This window comes from Prinia subflava, chromosome 6 (genome assembly GCF_021018805.1).
Source record: "Prinia subflava isolate CZ2003 ecotype Zambia chromosome 6, Cam_Psub_1.2, whole genome shotgun sequence".
Lineage (NCBI taxonomy): Eukaryota > Metazoa > Chordata > Aves > Passeriformes > Cisticolidae > Prinia > Prinia subflava.
Genome location: NC_086252.1, coordinates 34208659 through 34235260, shown reverse-complemented (window position 1 = coordinate 34235260; position 26602 = coordinate 34208659). Strand labels below are relative to the sequence as shown.

Sequence of the window (26602 nt, the reverse complement as noted above, 5' to 3'; positions counted from 1 at the left end):
ACTCTTCCAGCTCTTATTCTTAAGCATAAACTATCCAATAATGAGATGACACCTGTATTATTTATACTTTTAACCCAATAACTGACCACCCAAGGCCCGCAATGCAGACACTTTCACCCAATTAAAAAAAAACACCCAAAGCCAAGAAGAAGAAGGACTTGGACAACACCCCAAATCCTCCATCATCCATTACTGTCACCATGAGATTTTCCTAGTTTGCTGAGCGTTCATATTAAAGTAGAAGGTTAGCAACTTTTCACGCTCTTTCATGTAAACAACAGTTATGTTTTAAAACATTATCATTGTTTCACATTCTTCTCCTTGGAGAGGAATGACTGTGTGACAGTCCCCTTGACCAGTGGGTTGAGAGGTGGGAATACCACTCTCCAATCCATGGTCACCTTGATAAAAGTATATAATAGGAAGTAATAAACAAAGCAGGAGATTCTCCCCGCTGCTTCTGCTCTCCCAAATTCCTGGGTGCGTGTGTCCTTTCGAGCAAGGCTCACAGCGACACATTAATATGTACTAAAACCTTAAATTCTAATTTTTTCACCTGATGAGATCACACAATGCTATTCAAACTACACACCCACAACCCCAGTGCTATCAATTTCAGAAGCCTGTTCCACAGCCTCGGGTCAAATGTAGTGCCTGCTTTTGAGGGTCAGTGACTTTTAGCCCAGAAAGACAGAACTTCTCAGCCTGCAGGGTTCCAACAGGAGTGCTGGCACCAAGGGAATGTGGGAGCTTTAAAAGGAGCTCAGCACTCAGGGGTGCACGTAGAGCATTCTGTCTCCAACGCTGTTAGTGGGGAACTTGCAAATGGGTTTTTCTCCAGGGAATGCAGGACTTGTTCACTTTCAAATGTTGCTGTTCCTGCCAGTCACCAGAACAAATACAGCTGCTAAACCCGTGAAGATGGCCTTGAAAAAACATTTGTCTGAAATATCAAAATACTAAGTGTGTATAACAGTGATTTGGGATACATGAATGAGTTTTGCATTAAAAAAAGGAAACAAGCTCAGTCCAGTTGGAAAGATTGGAAAATGATAGGCTTGGGTTAAAAACAATCCAATAGGTAGAATGGAAAAAAATCATCAATTAAAACATTGGTCTGTATTCCTTATGACTTAAAATAAATGTTTATTACTTTATTTCTTAAAATATAAGGTACATAAGTATAACATACTGATTTCTTATAAGAGAATCCCTTTGATAAAAGCCTTTGGACTGTTCTAACCAGACAATTAATTGGTTGATTGTTATAGTACATATGGCCTTTAAAATATTTCTAGTAGTCTGATTTTCTAGTAGTTCCTTTTTATTAGAGGTATTTTAATGACCTCTTACAATGTTCTGTATCATGATGCATGATAATGATTTCCAACATTAAGGAAAATAGTTTTACTCCTAATTTTTAGGGAGCAGTGGCCATCTTAATATAAGAGGCACAGCTCCACTCAAATAATAATCTTATGTAAGAGATCTGCCCACTGCCTTTCTGTTTCCTTAAGATGTGAATCACTTTTAAAATGAGGAATTTCTTACAAATTTTCCCCTGTATTTAGTCCCTCAAGTTTGGCTTAAAAAAAAGGACACTTAAAAAATTCTTTAAGTGACACTAGAATCTTATTCCACAGTGAATTTATTTACTAAAAGTTGACTGAATGGCTCCATTCCAGTCTAATTAATTCAGTGGTACTATGAATTCAAGAAATAGCATCACATCTTGGATACTTGAGGAGCAATATTTTATCACTTGTGGATTCCACAGGGTGGAGAGCGGAATGATGTAAAAGAGGCAGCTCCAGGCAGGAAGTTAGAGGCTGATGTTGGTTATTCTTCATTTCTTTTCAGGTTTGCAGTCTCTTTATTGTTTGATAACTCACCAGTCTGATGGCATCAGATGTAGAGATTGGTGGCAAACTTTGTTTCTTCTTAAGATTTTCAGATGATTCTGTCAAATCAGAGCTGCTCCTGCCATGTCATCATTTTTGACAGCACAGCCACCGTTGGCTGTTTCTGATGGAAAGGAGTAGGATGGTCCATAAACTGATCTTGCCTCTCCAGACCATCCTGTGATGGCTCATCTGGCATGAGAAATTTAGTTACAAATCCCATTAGACTCTTGAACACCAGAACTCCATCCAATTAAGACCCATATGACCCTGATCCCTGCTTGTGCAGGCTTTTGTCTCCTCAGTTTAGAATGGAATGCAGGTATTTTCATAACAACATCTAAGAGTTAGTACCTATTTCCTGGAAATAACTTCCTGATGCCATTTTGACAGGCTGAAGTCCCTTGTGGTGAGCAGAGCAAACAGAGGAGACAAAGAATGACAATTGTCAGAGTTTCTGTTTGTCTCCTGCCTTTGGCAGCTGAGCCCCTCTGAGCTGCAGGTCTGAGTGGGGCAGTGGCAGCTGCCCTTCATCCCAGCCTGGCAGGTCCCTCAAGGTGGCACAGGAATGTAGCTCCAGCTTCAGATTCTGTAACATAAATGCCTTTGAAACTCTAATTTTTCTTGCTAGAAAAGATAAACTGAGCTGAGGCACCAAATGTAATATACCATTTAAATACAGCTTTATTGAATAATCAATGATTTTTAAAATGTGAAAAACAAGCTGCCCAGCGAGAGAAAATGAAATGTCTTGCCCTTCTAAACCCTTTGGTTTCCTTCCTTTCCCTGTTCATAGAGACACCTGGTAGGAAAGCCAACATTTCTTAAAAGCTGATTGATAATTTACCCAGATTTTTCTCCCTGACGTGAGCCACATAATGTACTCAGTGTTTGGGTTTAGCCGTAGAAAATTACAGCAGTTCGTGCCACTGGTTTTGTTTGCGTTCCTCTTTCAGTCAGAACAAAGGTGCAGTCACCTGAGTAGAGAGTCAATGCACAGCCTTCTTACAAAGGATTTTTCAATTTTTTCTACAGATGTTTTCTCCTTTTGAGAGTCTGGAAGGCTTTACATTTGGTTGTTCATTTAATTCAAACAATGTAAGCAATACTGTACACAACACGACAAATTAAGGCTCTTTTTTGTAACTGTGGGTGTTTGGGTTTACCTGGAAAAATGATGTTGTCTGCTTCAACAGTCTACAAAACCTGAGAATTGAAGTGTTTGCTTTGAATAAGACCTTGAAGAATGAAATCACAGAATGCAGCAAAATGCAATGAGCAGTTTGTGTTGGGGCATTGTAAGCCAGCATAGCACAGTCATTGAAACTACAGTCATTTTTATCACTTTGGCAGTCTCAGTGCCAAACACCTCCAAATGAAAAAAAAAATACAAACAATATTTAAAACACAAGTTTTGTAAAATTAACAACCGGGAGCTCTCAATGCAACAACGCCTCAAGCAGCAAAACTGATTTTCATAAACCGCGCTGTTATTCCTGCTTTTAAATAAATAAACAAACAAATAAATAAACGTTTAACATGGAAGCTTTTGTTCCTGCTGGCCTTTCCCCCTTGCAGTTCCGTTGCAAAACCGACAAGTGCATCCCGTTCTGGTGGAAGTGTGACACGGTGGACGACTGCGGGGATGGCTCCGACGAGCCCGCCGAGTGCCGTAAGTGCCCCGCCGCCCCAGCAGGGTCCAGATCAAATGTAATAATTCATCAAATTCAGGGAGAGGACTATTTTGGACATATAAGAGTGTGCAGCGCTCTTACACGTTCCTCCGAGTCTTTTAAGGTCTTTGAAATATCGTTCATGTTTTTTGACTTTTAAGCCTTTACTTCATCCCGGTTGTGTTTTCGCTAAAGGTTCTCATTTTGAAGCTGTGCTCTGAGGTTGCAGAGTTCTTTGCATAAATACAAAATTCCAACAGGTTTACTTGTCTTCTTTTTTTTTTTTTTTCCTGTGTAATAAAAACATGGGATTCTAATCTCATTTGCTCGGGTTTTATTGCAATTATAGAAGTTTAGATACACGTTATTATTTACTTCAGTTTTCTGAGCAACAACAACGTTCCCTGTGGACATTGCTTTCCTCCCTTAAACTTATATTTGAAAAAAAAAAATGCTCTTTGTGTTCTACCATCTTCTGGTTAATTAACAGTTAATTTGACTTTTTTTGCATTAAAATCCCTCACCGCTATTTTTGCAATTTTATAACTAGTTTTCTTTTCCTGCTGCAGAGGCCTCTGAAGCAAATTTTAACATATATACTTCTACATAAGTTTTTATTTTAAGCTACTCTATATATAATATTACTACAGAGGTACATAATTGTTCATTTTTTTCTAATGATAGTAGCTGGAGAAGAAGCAATGTTAGGCGTTTCTTGGGAAATAGAATTAGAGTGGGATAGAGAATTTGTTAAAAGCAGAGTTGAACTCAAGCATTTAGATCTTAAATTGCAGGTCTCTGTTGAGCCTTGGGTAAGCTTCAACCTGCAGGGGGTTTTCACCCTGTGTCATTAGCACTGTAACTAGAGCTGCACAAATTAAAGATATCAGACTTTGAAATTAGTCTTGCAATCATATGTGTACCTTTTAAAGGAAATACAAGTTCATAGGTATTTTTGATTAGTCCACGGGGTAAGAACAGCCATAGTGAGACTTCAACCATTCCTCTGGTAGTATTCCTAAGCAGTTTTGTCTTTTCCCAGCTGAATTCAGATGTCAGCCAGGACGTTTCCAGTGTGGCACTGGGCTTTGTGCTCTCCCAGCCTTTATCTGTGATGGAGAGAACGACTGTGGGGACAATTCTGATGAACTGAACTGTGGTAGGTGCTTGTGTGCACTGCAGGCTTCACAAACAGGCCAAACTGGTTTAAATGTCACGTTCCACACTCTGTCAACAAACGGCATTTCTCTTCATTTACCTTTGAAATTTTGAATCTTTTCAACTTTTAATCATTTTAACGTGTTATTTTTATTTTCTTTTCATTCACAGACACACACGTGTGTCTGTCAGGGCAATTCAAGTGCACAAAGAACCAGAAGTGTATCCCAATAAACCTGAGATGCAATGGCCAGGATGACTGTGGTGATGAAGAGGATGAACGAGACTGTCGTAAGTGATGCTTGGAGAATTTTACTCTGTATCTGGTTTCAAAGAGGGGACTGGGGTAAAATACTGTGAATGTCTTCCATCTAAAACAATTGGAGAACATGCAAACAGTTAACTCACGGGACAGGTGTGCAATGCTTCATATACAAAAGAGCAAATTAAAATGCCATTTATTAACTCCAAATTTAAAGTCATTGCAAAGAAGAGAGGAGTATAAACAATTTCAGGCATTTAATTGGGTTTTTGACGGAGGTTGAAACACGTGTTTGACTCTTAACCACCTCACAAATGACTCATCTTCCTGAGGCTTTCATCTGCCATGCCTTGCAGCAATGCATTTCAATGGAAAAATACGTTTTTCAGACTCTTTTGTTGGAAAAGCTGTAGATCCAAAGCTCCTTCTACATCATTTTTCTTTCACTGATTATTTTTACCTTTTCTGTTCCCCTTGCTCTGGGGATTTCATTAATTTACCTATGTAACTGGATTTCCATTTGCTCAGCTTTTAGTGCAACTTACTTTTCATACGTTTATTTTCACTTTACATTTCTTAGATATAAGTGGAGAAAATATTTTCAGATTTATAATGGAAATCTGTGGAATAAGTTTGTGTCTTTGATCATTTTGCAACTAAGATGATGGGGCTGTCTTGAAACGTAGTTGTCTTTTATTCATTTCTCTGCTCAGATCTGCTGCTGATCTGAGCTGCATTTCTGCAAAGCTTTCTCAAGGTTTGCATGTGCTGCATTTCTGCAAAGAACAAATCCTGCTCCAAGGGGAGAAGGGTTGCTAAGGATGGAAAGGCTTTGTTGATGGTCAGGTTTAATGTCTGTCTTCCAAAGTGCTCAGGAGAGATGTAAATACAAGTTTTGCAGAAAACCGTTTTTGTTGGTTTTCACATTGGGTTTATTCGAAACTGATTAGGAGGGGTCAGGTAAAAGTAATCTGCCTGATCCTGCGAAAGATCAGGCAGATTACTTTTGTTTTCCTTGGAAAGAACTGCACATGGTGTATGGAAGGTTCCCAAAAACCTTGAGGTGTAGGTGGTAGAAGTTAAATCAGAGCAGCAGAATCCACAGCTCAGGGACTGTGAGTTCATGTTGACTTGGGCTCCTGGCACAAGACAGGTAACAGGTCAGATTCACGCTAATGTCACCAGTTTGGGATTCATAAAATATTATTTTTTCTAGCTCTGCCTCTGTTCTGTTTTGCCTACCAGGTGACTTTTTCAAAGTCAGGTTTCGTGCTGAAGGCTTTCCATATGTGCAGTGGAGGTCGCTGTGCCAGTCTTTCTTGTAAAGCTCTGTGAAATCCCCTGGTGACTGTCCTAGCTGAGAATCAGGATTATTTCTTGTAGTGCAGTCAGGAACATGCCCAAGTCGACAGAAATGTGACACTGACAGAAATAATACACCAACTTTTAGCAAACCTAAAATTTGTCATCTTGCCAAACCCGAGAAGCAAGATTGGTAATACCAGGGAGCAAATTGCTTTTCAGCAGGGGTAGGAAAGTTTGTTAAAAGCACTACAGAATTCCATAGGTAAAGGTAGGACAGACATTCCTGTGGGAAAACCTCATAAAGGTTTCCTGTTTCCCCCCCATGGTCAGTTCAGCTGAAAATTATTTGGAGTACACATACTCAACTCTAAAGAACATCTAAAATCACATGGGTGCACTGAGGTTCTGCTTTGTTTTCAAACCTTTGTTCTAAGGTTAATGCAGTTAAACCTGAACTTCGAGCACCCTTCAAGAACAGGCTGAAAGCTCAGCTGCATCTTTGGATTTTTTCTTGCCGCAGGATTCATTGAAAAAATTGTTGTTCTAAACTGATAAAGTGAAATGTTTGTCAAGCTTTTCTCAACATATACCCAATTTAGCAGAGCACAGAATTTCACAGAAATTGTGCATAATTTAGATTCCGTTTTTGATCAAAGCATCCAGAGCTGCCTTAGTCTTATAAACTGACTCTCACAATTTATAACTGGCATTTTAGAAAGCTAGGGGAAAAAAATTGTCTGATTTTTGCTGAATCTATCAATGGCAAGTCTATTTGCTGTTGAAAGAATATCAGAATAAGCGCTTTGATTATTACATTTGTTTTACTTTAACGTTTATATAAAATAATACATTAAGAACATGACAAAACTATAAACAGTATAAACCTGAATTCTGTTTTCTTACAGATATTACATAAATAATGCTAAAGATATCCAGTTTCTGAATCTTGAATCCTTAATATTTTTTTTCTTTAAAACATATCTTTTGAATAATAGCAGAAATTTCTAATTTTGATCTGGAATTCTTTTATTTAAAGCTGAAAACAGTTGTTCTCCAGACCACTTCCAGTGCAAAACAACCAAGCACTGCATTTCCAAGCTGTGGGTGTGTGATGAAGACCCAGATTGTGCAGATGGGTCAGATGAAGCAAACTGTGGTGAGTATGCCTGTGGTTCTGAATCTGTTGCTGTGGCTTGACGTATTTTTATCAAGAGAAATACCCATCCTACTTTTTATATCCTCCTTCAGTGTTTGATAATACCTATCTGGAACCTCTCTGGCTCATCCAGTCCTTACTGAATGGCAATCTTTGAACGAGTCATTCGTAAAATTCCCATTATGCCACTTCTTTATTGACAGGAGGTGCAAAAGAGGCTCTCATTTGGCATTTGGAATCACAGAAATGGCACAGAATGTAGTGGCTGTCATAGGATACGGTGACAATCTTTATTTTTCTCTCATTGTCATCCAGTTTCTGTCAGTTCAGTCTTGACTTAACTGCTGCTGAATTGCTGCTATTCTTAAATAGTGAAAATGCAATAATTTGCAAATCCTGGTAGTCAAGGTCTAGAAAGGTTCAGAGCAGTTTCAAGTTTAACTTGATGTGGCCTGTGAGCTCCAGGGAATTATGAGTCAGCTCTTATTGCTGGAAGTAGAGAAAATAATAAATATAAATATAAATATAAATATTCTGCCTGGGAAATGGATTACAGACAATCAGAGGCAGAGGAAGTGGATCAGGTCTGCTGGAAAATCCCTGAAGATGGGTGTCAATGCAAGACACACACTAACCATGTGCAGAAACACTTGTGAAACTTCCAGAAATGGTCTGTAAAGGAAAATATAGAAAAATGTCCTGAGATGGAAGAGAACAAGACAAATATGGAGCATTTAAAGCTCTCCCCATGCATCAGTGAATTGTTTGATGAAAGACCTGTGTCAAGTTTATGTCTGGGACAAGAGAGTAACAAAACTACAGGCTCCAGTCAAGGACAAAGCACTGAGCTGCCTTTCCATGGATGTGTTTCAGATAATTGACACATTAGCATATATAAAAATGCTGAAGGGGGCAAATATGCCTGGGAAAATGAACTTTCTCAGCACTGAAAATCCAAGATCATCATTTGAATTGCCAAGATAAGGATAATAATTACTCCTATCAACTGGGGAGAAGTTTACAGTCCAAGGAATTCATTGGTCTTGAAGAAGCAGTGAATGCAAAGGAGATGAAGCTTCATATCCACTTTTGGGCTGTTATTGAAGCAGCCCTGCACTGCTCACTTTCTGCTCTATGTCACAGCTACTTTCTCTTTCACCATTCCACATCACCTGGATCTCCAAAATCTGTGGCTTTCCAGCTGGGACAGCATTCCAGGTGTCTAAACTGTGGATTCACGTTGTGGCCAACCCACACACATCCAACTGATGTGGCACAAATGGTCATAAAATAATTCATGTAATAATATCCTCAAGTCACAATTTATTTATTTTAAAGAGAGGAAAAGAAATAGAATTGACAGTAAACAGGAAAAACTGTGTTTAAAATAAGTACCTCGTTATGAGCTACCATTTTACAATAGAAAGAATAAAAATTACTCAAATGACTAAACAGTATAGGGAAGCAATGTGTGCAGTGCCAAGCTGAACAGGTTTTTAAATCACAACATGTACAGCTGGAGGTGTTGGTTCATATCTGAGACTCATCTTGACTTTTGTCCTGTCTCTGGCAGTGAGTTTCTGGGGAGGAATATGTGAGCAAAGCAAGCCTGGGATACCCTCCCATCCTCCAACAACCTGAGAAACAGAGATATTGTCAGTCAAATATGTCTCTGTATACAATAATTCATCATAGATTTCACTCTCTTTTTGCCTCTGTAAAGTTTTCACAACAGGCTGCAGTGAGGTGTTCCACACTTAACCACACACTTCCCTGGAAAAAGCATCCACATCTTTATTTTTAATCTCCTGGCTGCATACACTGCTCTTGGTTTTTTGTTGGAGGAGACAGAATAGTTTATCCATAGTCACAATTTCTGTGCCAAACAGTGTTCAGTGCACATGGAACAGCTAAGACTTGACAAGAACAGGGTGTATTTAATCACATTTTGAAGTTTTCCATATTTTTAGTATGTGAAATATGGTTAAATGACCTTACAATGGCAGTAGTTTCAACACAGTTTGACCTTCTGCATTTTGTTTTCATGTTAAAGATTGTTATTTTTATGGACAAAGTTTGATAGAATTAAATTCTAAAGCTGCAGGCTGAATATAAACAGGATCTACATATGTTGATGTAACACTAATTTGTTATTGTTTGGAGTTCATTTCTGAACAAGTTTTGCATTTGCCTGCAATGCAAAACTTGTGTAAAATAATCTTTCTGCTTGAGTGCTGCATGGCCAGATGGATTTTGCTTAGTCAACTTCTGCTGCTGTGTGTTATTGAGATATTGCACTGAGTACATTTGCTGGAAGCAGTGTAAATGTATTTCATCTTCTCTGGTTGCTTTCCAGCTCAGACAGTTGAGGTAGAATCAGGAAATGTTTCTTTAGGAGTGTCTGGTGTTTCTCAGAGAACAGGAGATAGAGTTAATTGGTGCTAACTGCCCAGGCAATTAAAGAAAGCCTTTAGATTGTGCTAATCCCTCCTCACAACTTTGATATTTTACATCAAAATGGACCAGTTTGAGTTAGAGTCTGAAGAAAGCTGTGTGTGGTCTTGGAAAGTGATTTTATAATATTCTTTAAAGGTTATGTGTGTTTCAGGTCTTTATTTTCCTGATGTGTCAACATTGGCATGACTCTGCTTCTCACTTTTTTTAATATTAATTTTATTTTTAGGTGTGAGAGTAAAAAGTAGGCTGATGATAAATAGTATTTTCTTTGAGGCACTTGAAGGATGCATTATATAAACTTAAACTTCCTTCAACAAGCTTATAATTTCCTGTATCCAGCATGGGTGACAGCCTGCCAAGCTCTAGGACAGCCAGCTGATCCTGGATCAGAAGCAAATTCCTTTTAGTTTTGGATTATATCCTGCTCAGACACACACACAAATGCACACAGATGAAAATACATGGATTTAAAATCTCCAAAGATGAGCAATGCATACAATTAGTGATTTCATTCACATTTGAATCAGAATCCTTTTAGGGTGCACATGGGATTTTTTGCCTTGTTTTGTTTTGGTTTCTCCATTTAAGCCTCCATCCTGTTTTCCTCCTGCTCATTTAGAAGTATTTCTAAAATAAAATCCTGGTTCAGTATGCACAAGAAAATGAACCCTAAACCACCAGCAGCTTCCTCAGGAGATCAGACAAATTTCTGAGGAAGGGCTGTGCCTGTTCCACCAGGTCAATGAGTCTCTTAAGAACAATTTGAAGAGAGCAGTATAAAAATTGAGTTATCAGTGCTTGCTCCTCTGCCTTTGCACCATTCCTACCTGAACTTTCACACGTTAAGGTGGTCTCATTTTAAGAAAAATGAGAAAGCAATTCAGTGTTGAAGGCAGAGATGACCAAAGGGTGTGTGGGCCTCTGTGTGCTTTTCACGGTTCCACAATTCCCAGTAAATAAGGTCTTGCACTGTTTCCTTTGAGGTGAATGGATCCCTCGTTCTCAAAGATCAGATAATTGTTACACAACTTTCCCAAATTTTCCTCTTTGTTATATCCTCTCTCTGGTGTGTCCTCAGTGTTTTCTTTAGTTCTCACTAACGTGAAGAAAGAAATACAAGACGAGCAAATCTGGTTTGTAAGACATTGCCAGCTGTAAGGTGCTACAAGAGATCATTCAGCCCAGAGGAAAAATAAAGTTTTCAGATTTGTGAAGAAGGGGGAGCCTTACAAACATGCAAGATATTTTGTATTAAAAAACAAATTATATCCCCTTATGTTTGGTAATAGAATAAGAAGAGAAAGATTAACATTCAAGCAGCAATCAGAGGCTAGGGTTGGATAAATTATAAAAAAATACATCTAGATTTTCTTTACATGTAGAAAAGGAAATGCTACAAAATGGATTTAGCATGCTTGAGAACTAAATAATTCTTTATGAAGGGTAAGGAAAGATATTGCATGTTCAGGTAACTGAATTGAATGGATGTCATCTCTGGCCTCTGTGTATCACTGATTAATCTTGGTATTTCTGCTGAATGTGGAAGGATAAATAGAACATTTATATGTTGCTGTGATGTTATCTGTCATTAGTATAACAACTCATTTTTGTGGGGAAAGTGAGTGGGAGATTGCAGACTTTACTGGAAGTATTTTAATAAACATAGGATGGATTTCAGGTTTGAAACTTTATCCTTTGCAGAGCTACAGAGTGAAAATACAGGAGTGTCATAAGTTTGGGAGGAATCTTTTTATCTTTTGTAATGTTAAATATTTTTAATTGTTTGCCAGTGCAAGTATTTGAAATACCATGATCGAAGTATCATAGATTGTAATATTGAATAATATAATGGAAAAAAAAATTAGGGAGAAACTTTCTTGCAATCGTGACATTGGCAGAGAATAAGGAACAAACACAAAAGGCAGAATTGCAGCGAGCAGATTTTTGAGTGCACACAGCTGAGCTGCAACACCAATCTTGACCCTCAAATGTGTTTTTATCAGTCTAATTCCAGAGCCACACCTAAAACAGAGTAAATGCAGAGGTTTGGCCCATAGCATCAAGTGAACACCTCTAATTTGTGTTTCAGCAGCAGAGGAATTGGGCTGATTGAGGCTGCTCTTCCTGTCAGTCATCAGCAGCCCTGGAGTTGCCGTGAGAGCAGAGCGAAGCTGCTCTGACATGTTGTGACTTTGCCTAACAGAAATTTAAACATTTCCTAGTGCAACATCACAGTGACATGTAATTTTAAATATGTCATTGAGGCTTTTACAAAGCAAACCTTTTTCTTTTTTTTTTTTTCCCCAACGAAAATGTCACTGATAACTTTTTTTAAATTTACTTCATTTCATCTCAGTCCTTAGAAGCTGAGCAAATTATTCAAGAATTGCTCACGGAAAACAGAGGCAGCTCCTTCCTGCTGGAGGAGTTCAGGGTGTTCATGTATCTCTAAGAGGCTTTGGTTTAAATGCTCCTCTGTAAATAGAAAAGCTCAATGAAAATCTACAACATTAAGGAAATTGCCCTCAGTTTAGCACTATAGGCTTTGTCATGTGTTACCTCATATGAGCGACATCCAATCTAATCCATCAGTAGGTAAAAATTTAAATCAAAGTCCTAAATTATTGTATTTAAAAATAACTTTTGAGAAACATGTGTTCTGTACATTTTTTCAAATCAATATTCTAGTGGCTTACTGAGATCTGATCTTTTTTAGAGCAATCTTACAGATAAATTCAAGGAAAAGTTAATTCAGTGCACTAACACCCTTTCTTGTGACCTCTTCTGAATTTTAGATTTTTTAAACTTTATATGACAGTTTATACACTGCATATTTTAATTTCATCATATTTAAGATTAGGTGCGAATGTATAAATAGAAGCTGTAAGAATTTTATGAGAAATAAATTATTCCTGAAAGTAACACTTCAAATATTATGGTTGCTTTTCCTTAAATGTATCCAGTAATATTATCATGTATTTAGTGGGAGTCTTTCCCATTTTGACTTTGTTTATATTATATTATATATTTATATTATATTATATATTTATATTATACTTTTGACTCTGTAAATCTCATTCACCTAATTACAGATAAAAAAACTTGCGGACCTCACGAGTTCCAGTGCAAAAACAACAACTGCATTCCAGACCACTGGAGATGTGACAGCCAGAATGATTGTGGAGATAATTCTGATGAAGAAAACTGTAGTAAGTAACTTTTACCTTGGTCCATGTTAGAACAGAGTCGGGTTAGCAATGTGCAAGAGGGAACTTGTGAATTTTGATAAAACACGTGTGTATTTTCACTCAACACCCTCTGATCTGCTGAAAATCAGTCGACCACAATTGAAAATGTCCCTTGCTGTAATTCTTCAATCCTGTTCACTCTTAATAAAGAGCTGTATCAGCCATGAAAAAATACCTTATTTCCAATCACTCAATAATCTGGTAAATCAAAAATAAATAACACAATTACCTTTATCATTTAGTTACATATCAGATTTATTACCTCTGAAAAAGACCATAAACACTGTTGAGGTAATGTGAGAAGCATTTGTTAACAAGGAATTCTGATCCAATACTACCTGCTCATTATATTCATTGTATTCTTGAGCTGATTTGCCTTGTTCCATATTGAGAAGTCAATTTCTATTGTGTTTAATTGCATTGAGGAGTAGAAGTGGTTATTGAAAGTCTCTCAGTTTCCCAGTTCTCTCCTACCCATGAGGAACCTGAAGGCCTAATAAATCTCTGTAATACCACTTCCAGGGAGTTAATTTCCATCTGGTTCTCAGGAATAAATGAAAAATTTGTAATGTTTTATCTAATAATTATTGTCTTTATAAAATATTTCAAGAGGGGCATTGCCTAAATAGCTCTGAAGTGCCTCCTCTTGACAATTGCTGCGGTTTTTCCCTTTTTACTCAGAAATGCACGAAGTTATTATCTTTTTTTTGGCACATAATCTTGAATACATTCCTGATTGCATATCACGAGTGTATATATAGTATCTTCAAGGTGATGAGCTAGAAAGTTTATTAAATTAGGCATTCTAATGGTGAGTGAGTGCTGCTGCCCCTTGCTGCAGTTGGAGATGTGCTGTCCATAGACACAGAGTGTCTCACTCAGCTTTGGGAGGGTAAAGTGGATTTCTCTGCCTGGTAATTACATCCTGTGTTTGAAAACCTTGTGAGTTTTATTGCTACCAGCAGCAGTGCTGTGGTTCTCATATGCAAGTGTTACACAAAAAAGGGAAGATGTTGTGTGGTCAGAAGATATTGTAAAAGATATTGTGGAAATATTGTGTCAGTCATCTCTCAGAGCCTTTTGTTCTTCTACCTCAGGGGGATCGGTACACAAAAGCTTTTTTAGCTTTGTGGGAGATTTTACTTAGGAATTGATTATTAGTGGTATTTTTCTGTATTACAAGAAGCAAGAATTTATTTTATGTTCTTTTAATCTCATGTAGAAATAAAATAGAGAGTCACAGTTTTGCTGTGGTGGTGTTAATTTACAGGACTGGGCAGTCTGCTGAAAATTTGAAAAAAACCCCAACTAAAACAACCAAAAACTTACACAAAATATGATTGTTGTTGGCAAAATAAGTGTTGAGTATCATATTTGGAATTAGCCATGTGTATGACCCAGCATTAATTATTCTCTTCCTTAACATTCAGATCATCATACTACAAATTAAAAAGTTCAAATAATGAGAGAGAATAATCTGAAGTTAAAAAAAAATGAAGTTAGCCAACTTTGTGTTCATGTATTTAACTAACTTATACATTGATTGTTCTCTAGACCTGAAGGTAAAGAAATTTATAATTAATTGCTATGGATGGGATTAGTGAGTTGAGAGTATCCAGATATAGAAGGTGAATTAAACTAAAGAGTATAAGGGTTTGTTTTTTGTTTGTTTGTTTTTTAATTTACTTTTGTTTGTCAAATGCACACTTAAATTCTAGCTATAGATTCTAGTGTTTAAATTAAACACAGTAGGCTGGCACAGTTTTAAAATCCAAAACCTTGGAAGCACTGGGACAGTACACAGTACTGAACTAGTTGTATAAATTTTTTATAGACCATCAAGCCACTTACAGAATAAAGTGTAATGAAACAAATATATATGAAATTAGAACTTCAAAAGCATTTGACAAAATATGTTACATTGCACAGTGAGATAAATTGTTCATGGCATCCATGAATATAATATACAAAGGGCTGTCAGGGAACTATATCAGAAAATGAGTTGTTCCTCAAGAATGCAAAATGAATTCACTGAATTACAGAAATTCAGCTCAAGCATTTACACTTTTCTAGATAGTTTCTTCTCATGCAAGAAATTCACTCTTCTGGTCGTATCATAAGTGAAACAATACTTGTTAAAAAAAACCCTGTATGGGTGGGAAAAATTATTAGTGCTGTCATGCAAATCGTTGTGCCCATTAAAATTTCGTTATTTTGCTGTATTTGTTTTACAGTCTACTGTTTTTTAACTGTATTTGGACACTGTGAAGTGAGAGTGTTTTGCATGGATATTGATACACAATGAGTCCACAATAGGAAATATAGGATACATTGTTGACTCTTCTGAGGTAATATCTATCTGGAGGGAGAAACTTCTGGAGTTTGTTTGGATTTTTAAAAACAAATTAGGCAAAAATTGTGTTTCCTCTTTCAGGAAACACCAAAAAAGGAAAATTCCATAGGAATGAATCTTACTACATCTAGCTAATCTATCTTATTCCTGCTAAAAAGAAGGCACCAGGTTTTGGGGTTTTTTTTAATTTTATGTGAATAAAGAAAATATAAGGTACTGTAAACGTTGAAGCAAAGCAAACATAATAATATTGTAGCAAGACATGAATTCAATCAGCATAAAAATATTCCTGTTGCTGCGTGTTCTTCCTAATGCTCTTTTATTGCTTCTACAAGTTGCCAAGAAAACAAATCAGTTAATTTTGTCCTGGGATAAGTTTGTATCTTTTGTTGGGAAGGAGTTTCAGTGTTTGGTAAAGCAGAAGCTAAAGAAAGCTGTCCTTCATGGGGTATGCAGAAGTCTATTTATTAATGCTGATTCCTTTAATACTGTTTTGTATTAATGGTTATTCTTTTCCAACAATCTCAGCCCTGATGGAAAAATACTTTTCTGTGTTCATATGTAAATCACAGAGCTGGATCCCAGCAGCAGAGGAAATATTTCTTGCAAACAGAGAATTGAGTACTTAGCTCTTTGTGTACATTTTCCCAGTATCAGATCTCTGCTTATAAATAATTTATTAGCAGTATAGCAAAAGTATTGGCTTGTATTTCTTTCAGTCAATATAGAAACATGACAAATGTTTTTAGCTTGTGAATTACTTTTCCCACAAATTATTTCCTTTCTGTATTTTATCATATCATGAAATTCTCCTTCTTCGCCCGTTGAAAACAAAAAGAATCAAATGTCAGGGATTTGCTAAAGCTCACACTTAAAAAAAAAAAAATTGAGGTAGTGTGCATATGAGACCACATAAATGCCAGCCTTTGATTTGCTGAAATATAACATTTTTGGAGAATTGATGCAATTGCTGTAGATCTGATTTTAAAATTACTTTCCTACAACTTCAAAATTGAAATTTGTGCCTACTTGAAAAATGAAATTTCTCTTAAAAAATTTCAAACAGAGTCATTTTGAGTCTGAAAGAGTGAAAAAAGGCAGTGGAAAAGTTGATTAAAACTATTCCTTTCCTGCAACAGTTTTTGATTTTTATAAATCTTGGAAAAAATAAACTCCAAAAACAAAACACCATAGTTGAGTTGTTGTTAGATCCATGTAACTTATGTCTCATGCTGGTATTTACCAATTTTTTTCTCAGTTTGAGGCCTCTAACTTTGTGTTTGATTTTCTTTATCACTGTGGTACATTTGATAAAAGCATTCATGCTTGCACCTTCCATAAGTCACTACAGGACCCTTCAGCATTACTCAATTTATTGCTGTCCATTCCTGCTGTCCACTGTTGCTGCCTGCTCTGTCTCTACTTTTTCTTTTTCACCCTTCTTTCTTCAGTTCGGTCACTGTCATTTGTTGTTTCCAATGTCCCTGCTGAAAAGTTTTTATTAATTAATCTTTATTCTTGATTTTACATCATTTACATAATGCATTGTTTACTGTGGTGGAAATAATCCCACAAATAATCCTTGTTTGCCTTCTTTTCCCCCAAGCCCTCGGACTGGCAGATCTAAATTGTCTATAGAGAGTTGCTTAACTTCTCCTAAATCCACAATACCTCTCTACCTTTGTTTAGTCTGATGCTCCAGCATCCAGAAAATGTCTTTGGTATTGGTCCTCATTTTCAGGGGAAAAGCACGTGATGTTCTCCTCTGGGAATCTTCAACAGAGCCCCCCCCTTGCCAACATTTCTGTGTCAGCACTAGTGAAAGCTTTTATTTTACCTGAAACCCCAAACTTTTGTGTTCCATTTGCCATTCCCCTGAATGCTGAGCACAGGGAACTCCTGACACACACACACACTAAAAGTCATGTGATGAATGATGTGCTACTGTGGGATGGAAAGTCAGAAACCTGCTTAGCTCTAATTACACTGCATGCAAAAAGTATTTCTGGTTCACATCTCACAAACACCTGTGTGTCCCTGTCATGACACACAGGTGTTGAAATACATAAAAAGTATATGCTCAACTTCAGGTTATTTTGCAAAGAAATTTAATGGAACTGAAATGTATGTCATGAAAGTATTCTCATTACTATATATCTTCCTGTATCTAAATGAAATTTAGTTAAAAGATGTTGTGGAATAAGATCTCACAAAAAAACCATTCCTTAACATTTGCAAGCTAATTGTTTTTAGTGTTTCATATTTATTCATTGATTGGTTGGAGAGGTTTATGTGTAAAATATTTAAAGGAAATGCTAATAAACCTAGGGTTGTTTCCTCTCCAGAGCCTCAAACGTGCACTTTGAAAGACTTTCTTTGTGCAAATGGAGACTGTGTTTCAGCAAGATTCTGGTGTGATGGAGACTATGACTGTGCAGATGGCTCAGATGAGGTAGGCATCTTTCAGAAAAAATGTTTTAGAGAATTAGTAATTTTATATTGTTGGAGAATAGATTCCTGCATAGAAATTTTCTAAAAGGCAGCAGTGGGAACTCTACATGTGAATGCATGTGTGCAAATATCATTATTAAAATAAAACCAAACCTCTTGATACAATTATTCTAAAAAGAGAACCTGCAAATAAATCAAGTTTAAGAGTATTCTACATCCTCTTGTCCCAGCAATGATCTGAACCTCCTCCCATCCTGGAAATACTTTGTGTTCTGACTGGGAAACCATTTTTTTTCCACATGGCACTGGTTTGGTTTGAGAGATTTTTTTGAGAGAACAATGAAGACTGACTGTTGTGTATCAGAAGCTCACTGGATAATACTTTGCTGGTTTTCTGTTCTTTTTTTTTTCCTTTTTTCCCCTTTTCCTTTCCTATCAATACTAGACCTCAGGTATTTCCCAACTATTTAGAGCGTGTGAGCCACCATTTGAATCATGTCCACAAATACATTTCATTTCACAAGATTTTAATTACTACACGTAGGGTTATGGGCTGTAACTTCTGTCACCAGCTGCACATTTACCAAGGTTTCTGTTAAACTCTTGATCTTGTTTATTGGCTGTTTCTTTTGTACCAGAGGTATTGTGAAACAGGCTGTTCCAGGGATCAGTTCCAGTGCTCCAACGGCCAGTGCATCTCAGCAAAATGGAAATGTGACGGTCACGAGGACTGCAAGCTTGGGGATGATGAGAAAAACTGTGAACCAGGTATTGCTTTAAATAATGCTCAAATATAAAATGAAGCCAGGAATAAATCAGAGTGAAGGAAGAATATAAATCATCAAATCAGGATGTCTTGGGCACTAATAACAGCGAGAAAGTGCAAAAAAAATCTGAAATACTTTCCCTTTTTAGTTTGCATTATTGTCTCTTCCAGCTGGTGTTTTGAACACCTTAATTATGTACAACTCTACAGTGTGAAGCTTGTTGGGGCATAAATATTTAATTTAAATATTGTGAATTGTAGTTTGATAATAATTACTCAACATATAGCATTCTGCTCTGAAAACATCAGTAAATCTTGGTGTGTCCTGAAATGCTTTGCTTTGTGGTCTTCATTGAAAGTTTAATAGTCCTTATGCAAATATTTTGTCTACAAAACCATTATTATTGTTATTTTATTTTATTTTTGCATTCTTGGGAAATACAGTTGTTTATTTTTGCAGTAATTTCCCCTAATTTTTTGTAATCTAGATGTAACTGATAAAACTGTAACTGATAAAAGCCTGTGACAAAACTCTCCTGATTTACACCACAACAAAAAATATCCACCTTTATATTAAAATATCCTGCTTAATATTTATGAATTTTAATTGTAATATTGTATACTTTCCAAAAAGGTAATTTACTAAAAATTTAGCTTATTCAGTTATAAGTTAGGTACATTTAGCTGAACTCTAGGCCCATTTTAAGGAATGCAATTTTTAAGATATACTCATTCTATGAATATACGCATGTGTGTAGTTGCCTTTGTTACCAAGCATAAGGAGAAAACAAAATTAAATTCCCAAGTGGAAAAACACAAATACCTTTCCACCACCGTTATCTGGTTTATCTAGGATGCCACAAATCGGATTTGTCAAATATTTTATTGTAGTTTACAAAAGTGTTTAGACACAAGTTTGCTAGGAGAAAGCTTTAAACTAAAAATCTATTTATTAATGAATTGTGTTTTTCTTAATGCTAAAATATGTGTTTGTAACCAGCCTCTCCAACCTGCTCTTCAAGCGAGTACGTGTGTGCCAGTGGAGGCTGCGTTTCGGCGTCCCTCAAGTGCAACGGGGCCTTGGACTGTGCCGACGGATCTGACGAGGTACCTGAGGCATTTCTGGGACTTGGGCTTCTTCCCTGATGTGATCTTTTTGTCAATTTTTTTAGGTCTCAGAGTGATTGAAAGGGCAGAGGTAGGGGTTTGTTGCATCCTTTGAGTGCTGTCAGATAACTTTGCCCCATGATTGTTTCCGGACATGTTTCGGAGTGCAGAAATTCATTTTCTCAAAGTCAAACCCCAAGCAGGTTCTGGGGCGGTTTCCATCGGGGCTGCTCCCTCCTGGCAGTGCAGGAACGTTGTTGTTGCTCTGGTTCATTAACCACAGCTCGTGCCTGTGTCCACACAGATGGATTGTGTCACAGAATGCAGAGAGGATCAGTTTCGGTGCAGGAACAAGGCCTACTGTGTCCCTGTGCGGTGGCTCTGCGACGGCATCCACGACTGTGTGGATGGCAGCGACGAGGAGAACTGCGACCAAGGCAAGAGACACTGCTCTAAAAAAGTGTTTTGGGCTTTTTGTGAACACACACATTGTGAGTTAGTGGTACCCTGGCCATGATGAGTGGAGAAAGGAAAGTTCTGTGACCTTTTCTGACAAAGACAGTACGGAAGCTTAACAGGTGATCTGCAGGAATCAGCAGAATTTAGGTTGTTAATTACTTGTTCCTCCTTTCTGTTTCCCTCCCCAATGATGAAAAGGTCATGTTACTGGAAGCATATTCTTTTTCATCAAGGAAATCAGCAGTAAATCTGGTTAATTTAAACTTTTACAGGCCACAGTAAATTAGAAAGCCATGCACAATAAATTACACAGCTGTGCAATACAATGAACTGTTGCTGAAGAGGTCATCTTAAGAGTCCGGGTTTGTGTTTATTTCAGAGAATCATAGAACACTTTGGATTGCAAAAGACCTTAAAATTCATCCAGTTCCATTCCTCTGCCATGTGCAGGGACACCTTCCACCATCCCAGGTTGCTCCAAGCCCCCTCCAGCCTGGCCTTGGACACTTCCAGGGATGGGGCAGCCACAGCTTCCCTGGGCACCCTGTGCCAGGGCTTCATCTTCTTTGTGTTTTTCCAGGAGCAACTTGTTCCTCCACAGAATCCTTCTGGCACATCTTGACGTCCTCTTTGTTGGGGTGCATCACCCCTGGGCTTGGATGAGGGGATGCTTGGATACCCCCCAGGCTCTCCTGGGCCCTCTTCCCTCCAGGGGATCCCAAGCAGATCCTGGAGAAGCCCAAGGGTGCTGTCCTGGGCCCAGTGCAGGGACCTCGCTCTGCACCTTCCTGCAGCCCTAAGGGCCTGGAGCTCCCCCATTCCATGGTCACTGCAGCCCAGGCTGCCCCTGAGCTTCACATTCCTCACCAGCCCCTCCTCTAAGTCAGATTAAAGAAGTTTTTTTTTCTAAAGAATAATTTTAGTTGGCATTTTGCCATCTTCTTGGGGTTTTTCCTGGATTTTTATTCTTTCTTTATTCATTCAAGTGGGTAGTTCTGCATTAGCCATCTAGAGTCACATGTTCTGTGCACAAATTCAAAGCATGATGAAGTACAGTTATATGTGATAATAATCAGATATGAAGCAAACATAGTAAGATATCCTTTCCTTGTTTTAAGTCTATTACACACCACTTAAGACTAAAGGGGAAAAAGAAAAAGAAAAAAAAGCATCCTGTGGGGATGATTGAGCTTGAAAGAGAGACCAGAAAATTCAGAGAATATGAAGAATATTCCATAGATGTTTAGGAGCAAGACAGAAAAAAAAATTTAAAAATCTAGTCAATTTTAAAACTGCTTTTAAAATATCTGTAGTGTATCTCTTTAAAAGCCAATGAAATGTAAGTAAATAGTAACACACTTATTTTATCTGATGCCCACATTATTCTTTGGGTAGCATAATGGAGCTTCTGTGAACTGCAAATTGCTTCTAATACAATAAGAAGCCTATTCTGAGTTGGTTATTGCCATCATACTTTGTATTTATGTCACAATTATGATTCTGTTGTAGAAATCTATTTTATAAAGGAATTGTGACAGGCAGAGCAATCACATGAAACAAATGCCAGTTTATCTCACTGATAACTAATTTTTTTCATCTTTGGAAATACAGCAAATACAAATGGAGTTTTATTCTACAGCATTCTAAAATAATATCCATAATATTTATCTGTGGCCCACTGTGCATGTTTACAAAAATAACTCTCTTCAATCTTATTAAACAACTAGAATGATGGTTATATTGTGATTGCACACACTATTATTAGGATTCATGCCTTTCATCATGAAGAGTACTTGAATTTTATATATTTTCCTTGGATAATTATACAGAATATTTCTGTTAATGTTCCTAAGTTATATTTGCCGTGGGAGTGAATTATACCTGGTAAAACAGAGTGAGAGTTCAACATCCTTTTATGCAATGGGCATTTCATGGAAATTAGATTTTTGGGGGAAAGAAGTTCAGCCATTCTGAACTTCTCTGGCAAAAGAAAGCCTTCTGTTGATTTTAATGAAGTGTGAACAGGGCGCTGAATGAACGAGTAAAAAGCCACTGAAGCCTGATCTTGCTCTTGGAGTGGGTGTAATGCATTGGGGTAAGCCACAGTGAGAGTTTTGGCATTATCACATAAAATTTCATTGTTTCCTTCTCTACAGGTACACAGCCTTAGTTCTTTTATACTCCACTCCTCTCAGGAAACTGAATATCCAGTTACCATAAAAGTGTGTTTATTAAGAAAATTAATTGCAAGAACTTTCCACAACTTAGTTGATTGGCAGTGATAAAATGTAGTCATAATTGGGAAACAAATTCTTTCTTACCACGACACACATTAAAACTGAATCCACCTTGAACTAATTTTTAAAGCCTGACAGCACTCTGCCCTAAAACATTTTCCCTCACCCTCTGTTCCCTTTTGTTAGACAATTCAGAGCACATGGAAGATTTTATTCTTGCTGCTTTCTGTGTTCAATAAATATCCTGATGAGGCATTTCAGAAGCTACAGAAAGGAAGATCCTGTCAGAGGTCACTTAATTTTATCTTTCTGTGCCCACATGGCTGGACCTTTCCTAAATACATCATTTAGAGGTGGTGGGGATTTTACAAACCTGACCAAGGTTTTTGTTGCTCAGGAGAAGGAAAAGGTGCTGCCTCATGGCTGATGGGCTGCAGTCACTTTGTCTCTGCTACATGACTCAGAGAGTGGAGTAGGAACAAGCAGAGGATCAGACATTTGTGTGAAACAATCCTGGAGTGAAGTGGCTTTTCACATATTTGGCCCTATTTCTGTTTCTGTTGTTCTCTGATGGCCCAAATTACTTTGGGTGTACAGCCAGTCCTTTGCTGAGAGGCTGCATCACCCAAGAGAGCTGCAGGCTGGGAGTTCAAACATCTCCTGGCTAAATGCAGACAGAACGTGCCCAGCTGGTCTCTGGTTTGGGACCTGCCTTTGGTAATTCCCAGCCAGCACTCAGAAACAGGAGGGGTTTGGTCAAGGAAGAGGTTTTTGAATGAGTATTCCTCTGCCTCTCCAACCTGTTCCTTTGGGGTCTGTAAATTCAGTTATGCTGCCTGTGCTACTCTCTGCAAATAGTGTGTGATAAGTGGTTGTAGTGGTTTTATCAAAAACTGACATTCTTTCGTCTTTTTGTCTTCCTCCCATTTTTTTTCTGTCATCTTTTCATCTTCCCAGGGGGAAATATATGTAGAGCTGATGAATTTTTGTGCAACAATTCCCTCTGCAAGCTACATTTTTGGGTTTGTGATGGTGAGGATGACTGTGGCGACAACTCCGATGAAGTTGCTGAAATGTGTGGTATGGCATTATATTTTTCAGAGTTTTTTGTATAACAAAGCAAGAATGACATTTAAAACACAAATATATGAAGGCACATGTGTCTTAAATTTTGTTTTCCTTTTAGAAGATAAGCTTTAAATATGGGATATAGTTTTCTTTTGTAATTGTTGTTCATGTAATTTCAGATATTTGATATTTTTAAGAAATGAAATTTTTTGTAGGAAAATCACAGAGGGAGGAAAAAGTTACTTGTAAATGTAAAATTGAGCATCATTATACTTCCTACCTCTCTTCCTTTTTTCCTGCCATATTTACTGGCTCTCAGAAAAAGCCATAAATCACCTTTATCACACAAAATCTCTAAATGAAGAACTCACAGCGCCAACACGCATCTGGCTTTGATGAGTGGGTAAAAAAAGGATTAACAGCTGGGTGACAGCTGATTCCTTTCTTTGCTGTGCAGTGAAGTTCCCCTGCCCTCCAACGAGGCCGTACAGATGCAGAAACAACAGGGTTTGTCTGCGGCCCGAGCAGATCTGCAACGAGGTCGACGACTGCGGCGATAACTCGGATGAAGACCACTGCGGTAGGTGACTGCACCCTCCAGGGCACTCAGATCACAGAAAACGCCTTGAAGGCAAACTTCACAACACAGATCTGCTCGTCCTTCAGTAAAGCTTAACTGGAGGTCAGCAGAGCAGAATTTGAAACTGAAAGGAATTAAGCTTGAAATAATTTCCAGTTGCGTAATGCGTCGCGGTCGTTCCCGTTTGTGTGTGTCTAAAGTAATCCGAGGATCTTAAATACTGATTTATTTTTCTTTTTATATTTTATATAATTAATAAAATATTAATTTCTATGCTAATATATAAATTTTAATATAATTAATAAAATAATTTTATCTGTATCTGTTTGTTTTGTTTTTATATTTAATTATCGATCTGTAATTACGTAGATAAAATCACGTACAAAGCCAGGCCGTGTAAAAAGGATGAGTTTGCCTGCAGTGACAAGAAATGCATTCCCATGGAGCTGCAGTGTGACTGGTTCGATGACTGTGGGGATGGCTCAGATGAGCAGGACTGCAAAATAAGTGAGTTGGGCTGGCCAAACCTGTTCTCTTGATTGTAGCAGAAAAAAGAAACAATTAACCGAGACACTCATCTGTGCAAGACCTATTGAACAACACAGAACTCAGTTTAACCTAGCTCCTTTTTTTAGTTACAAGCAGATGGAATTCTGCACCTCAAGGGCAAGGGAAATTTTATAGCAATTCAAGTTGTACAGGTTTTTTGGTGTAGTTACTAGTTCCTTAGAAAATTTAGGGACAGGCTGATGGTATTTTGTGTCATATTTGCAACAAGAAAAATTTTAGTGTTAAATTTTTGATGAGAAATGTGTCTCAGTTAAATACTGTCATTGCATAAAATATAATATGTTAAATTATGCAGATGTAGATAAACACTGTAGTGCCATTTATTTGTTAAAAAATTGCCTGATGCTCTTTAAACATAAAGATGAATTTGTTGTATGTTGTTGTTACTTTGTCTCATTGTTAAAACTTTAAACGAATCCATCAGGGATTTTTTTAGACTTTGTTTTTTTATGTTCAGGTGTCGCTGAATATACGTGTGAAGATAATGTGAATCCTTGTGGAGATGATGCATTCTGTAATCAAACAAAATCCTCCCTTTTGTGTCAGTGTAAACCTGGATTTCAGAGAAACAGGAGGAATAGACAGTGTGAAGGTACAGATATTTTCCGTCTTCAATTGTTGTAAAGTATTAAAAGCCAATTCTGTAGTCAATTTTCTGTGCTGGAGAGGCAGATACATATCATGCTTGGGTTTTTTTTTTCCCCACAGAGTAAAAGCTCTTTGATAGCTGTGGGAATAAGAAATTAAAAGAAAAAATAAGAAGAAACAGAAAGGATTTACAAAATGTAGATTCATATTTTTGATAACCTGGAGAGGTTATCAAAGATTTAACACTAGTTGTGAGTGTCAAAAGGTTCAAGTCAGGCTATTCAATAATTTAAGGAGTAAATGGGTTTTTAAGGTGTAGTAGATTATTTAACATTGGTGTTGAGTTTGGCATATGAGAATATTTTGAGATACTTAAAATAATGAAGATGCATAATACAAAATTGAAATCAAAGTAAACAGAAGGAAAGTGAAATTTCTTAAAAAATGTAGTCTTCATGTATATGATGCCATACTGGTCAGCAGGAAAATGTTTATGAGTCCCCTTTGTTCATCTGCTTGTTCCATGATTGTATAAACATGTTAAATAGTAGTGTATTAAACTGCAGGTATATAAATTACAATTTTTTTCTTCATAGATATCAATGAGTGCATTGTATTTGGTACCTGCTCCCAACACTGCCATAATTTAAAGGGCTCTTACAGCTGTGCCTGTGAGAAAAATTATAAGGAGAGGAATAACAGTTGCATAGCAAAAGGTAAGGCTTTAAAAATCAAAATAGTACTGCCATTTGTTATACAGGTTGTCCATAATTTTGAAGCAAATTTGCCATGAGAAGAACATGTTAATGAGTCATTAGTATTTCCAACATAACATGGGCTCTCTCGGGTTTGGCATCATTGCCTGTTACTAAAGAAATCAGATGATGACATGGGAACAAACAGGGTTACTAATTGAAGATAATGGTTTGTTATTATAGGAACACAGATGTAATTCTGAGGGTTTATAACTTAAAAATCTGTGAATCATTATCCTAACCTGAATTGTCCACAAGTTTCATTTCCATTGTAATACAGTTCATGCTTCCTTCTTTCCCTCACTGATATTTGCTTTAACCAAACTCCTCTTTGTTCTTGCATTTATCAGGAGGAATGGAACAAATGATGTTTGATATTTCATACTCATAAGAGGAAGTCTGTTGGACAGACATTTTAAATTGATTCTCTATGGGTAAATGTGATATAAATGGAGAAATAAAAATGATCCAAACGCATTCTAAATTATCAAACAGATTTTAAACTTTC

General features: G+C 37.2%; 1 protein-coding gene across 1 annotated transcript in view; it reads left to right on the top strand.

The window, feature by feature from the left end:
• The window catches only part of LRP1B (LDL receptor related protein 1B), a 295406-nt gene that overhangs the window by 212290 nt on the left and 56514 nt on the right, over nt 1-26602 (top strand). The window contains exons 60-73 of the mRNA XM_063400998.1: nt 3480-3573; nt 4617-4733; nt 4904-5023; nt 7336-7455; nt 13005-13121; nt 17859-17965; nt 18603-18732; nt 19731-19837; nt 20142-20274; nt 23491-23613; nt 24059-24181; nt 24551-24688; nt 25209-25343; nt 25936-26055. Of these exons, the coding sequence (XP_063257068.1) occupies nt 3480-3573; nt 4617-4733; nt 4904-5023; nt 7336-7455; nt 13005-13121; nt 17859-17965; nt 18603-18732; nt 19731-19837; nt 20142-20274; nt 23491-23613; nt 24059-24181; nt 24551-24688; nt 25209-25343; nt 25936-26055 (1684 nt within the window). The remainder of the gene's footprint in view (nt 1-3479; nt 3574-4616; nt 4734-4903; nt 5024-7335; nt 7456-13004; nt 13122-17858; nt 17966-18602; nt 18733-19730; nt 19838-20141; nt 20275-23490; nt 23614-24058; nt 24182-24550; nt 24689-25208; nt 25344-25935; nt 26056-26602) is intronic.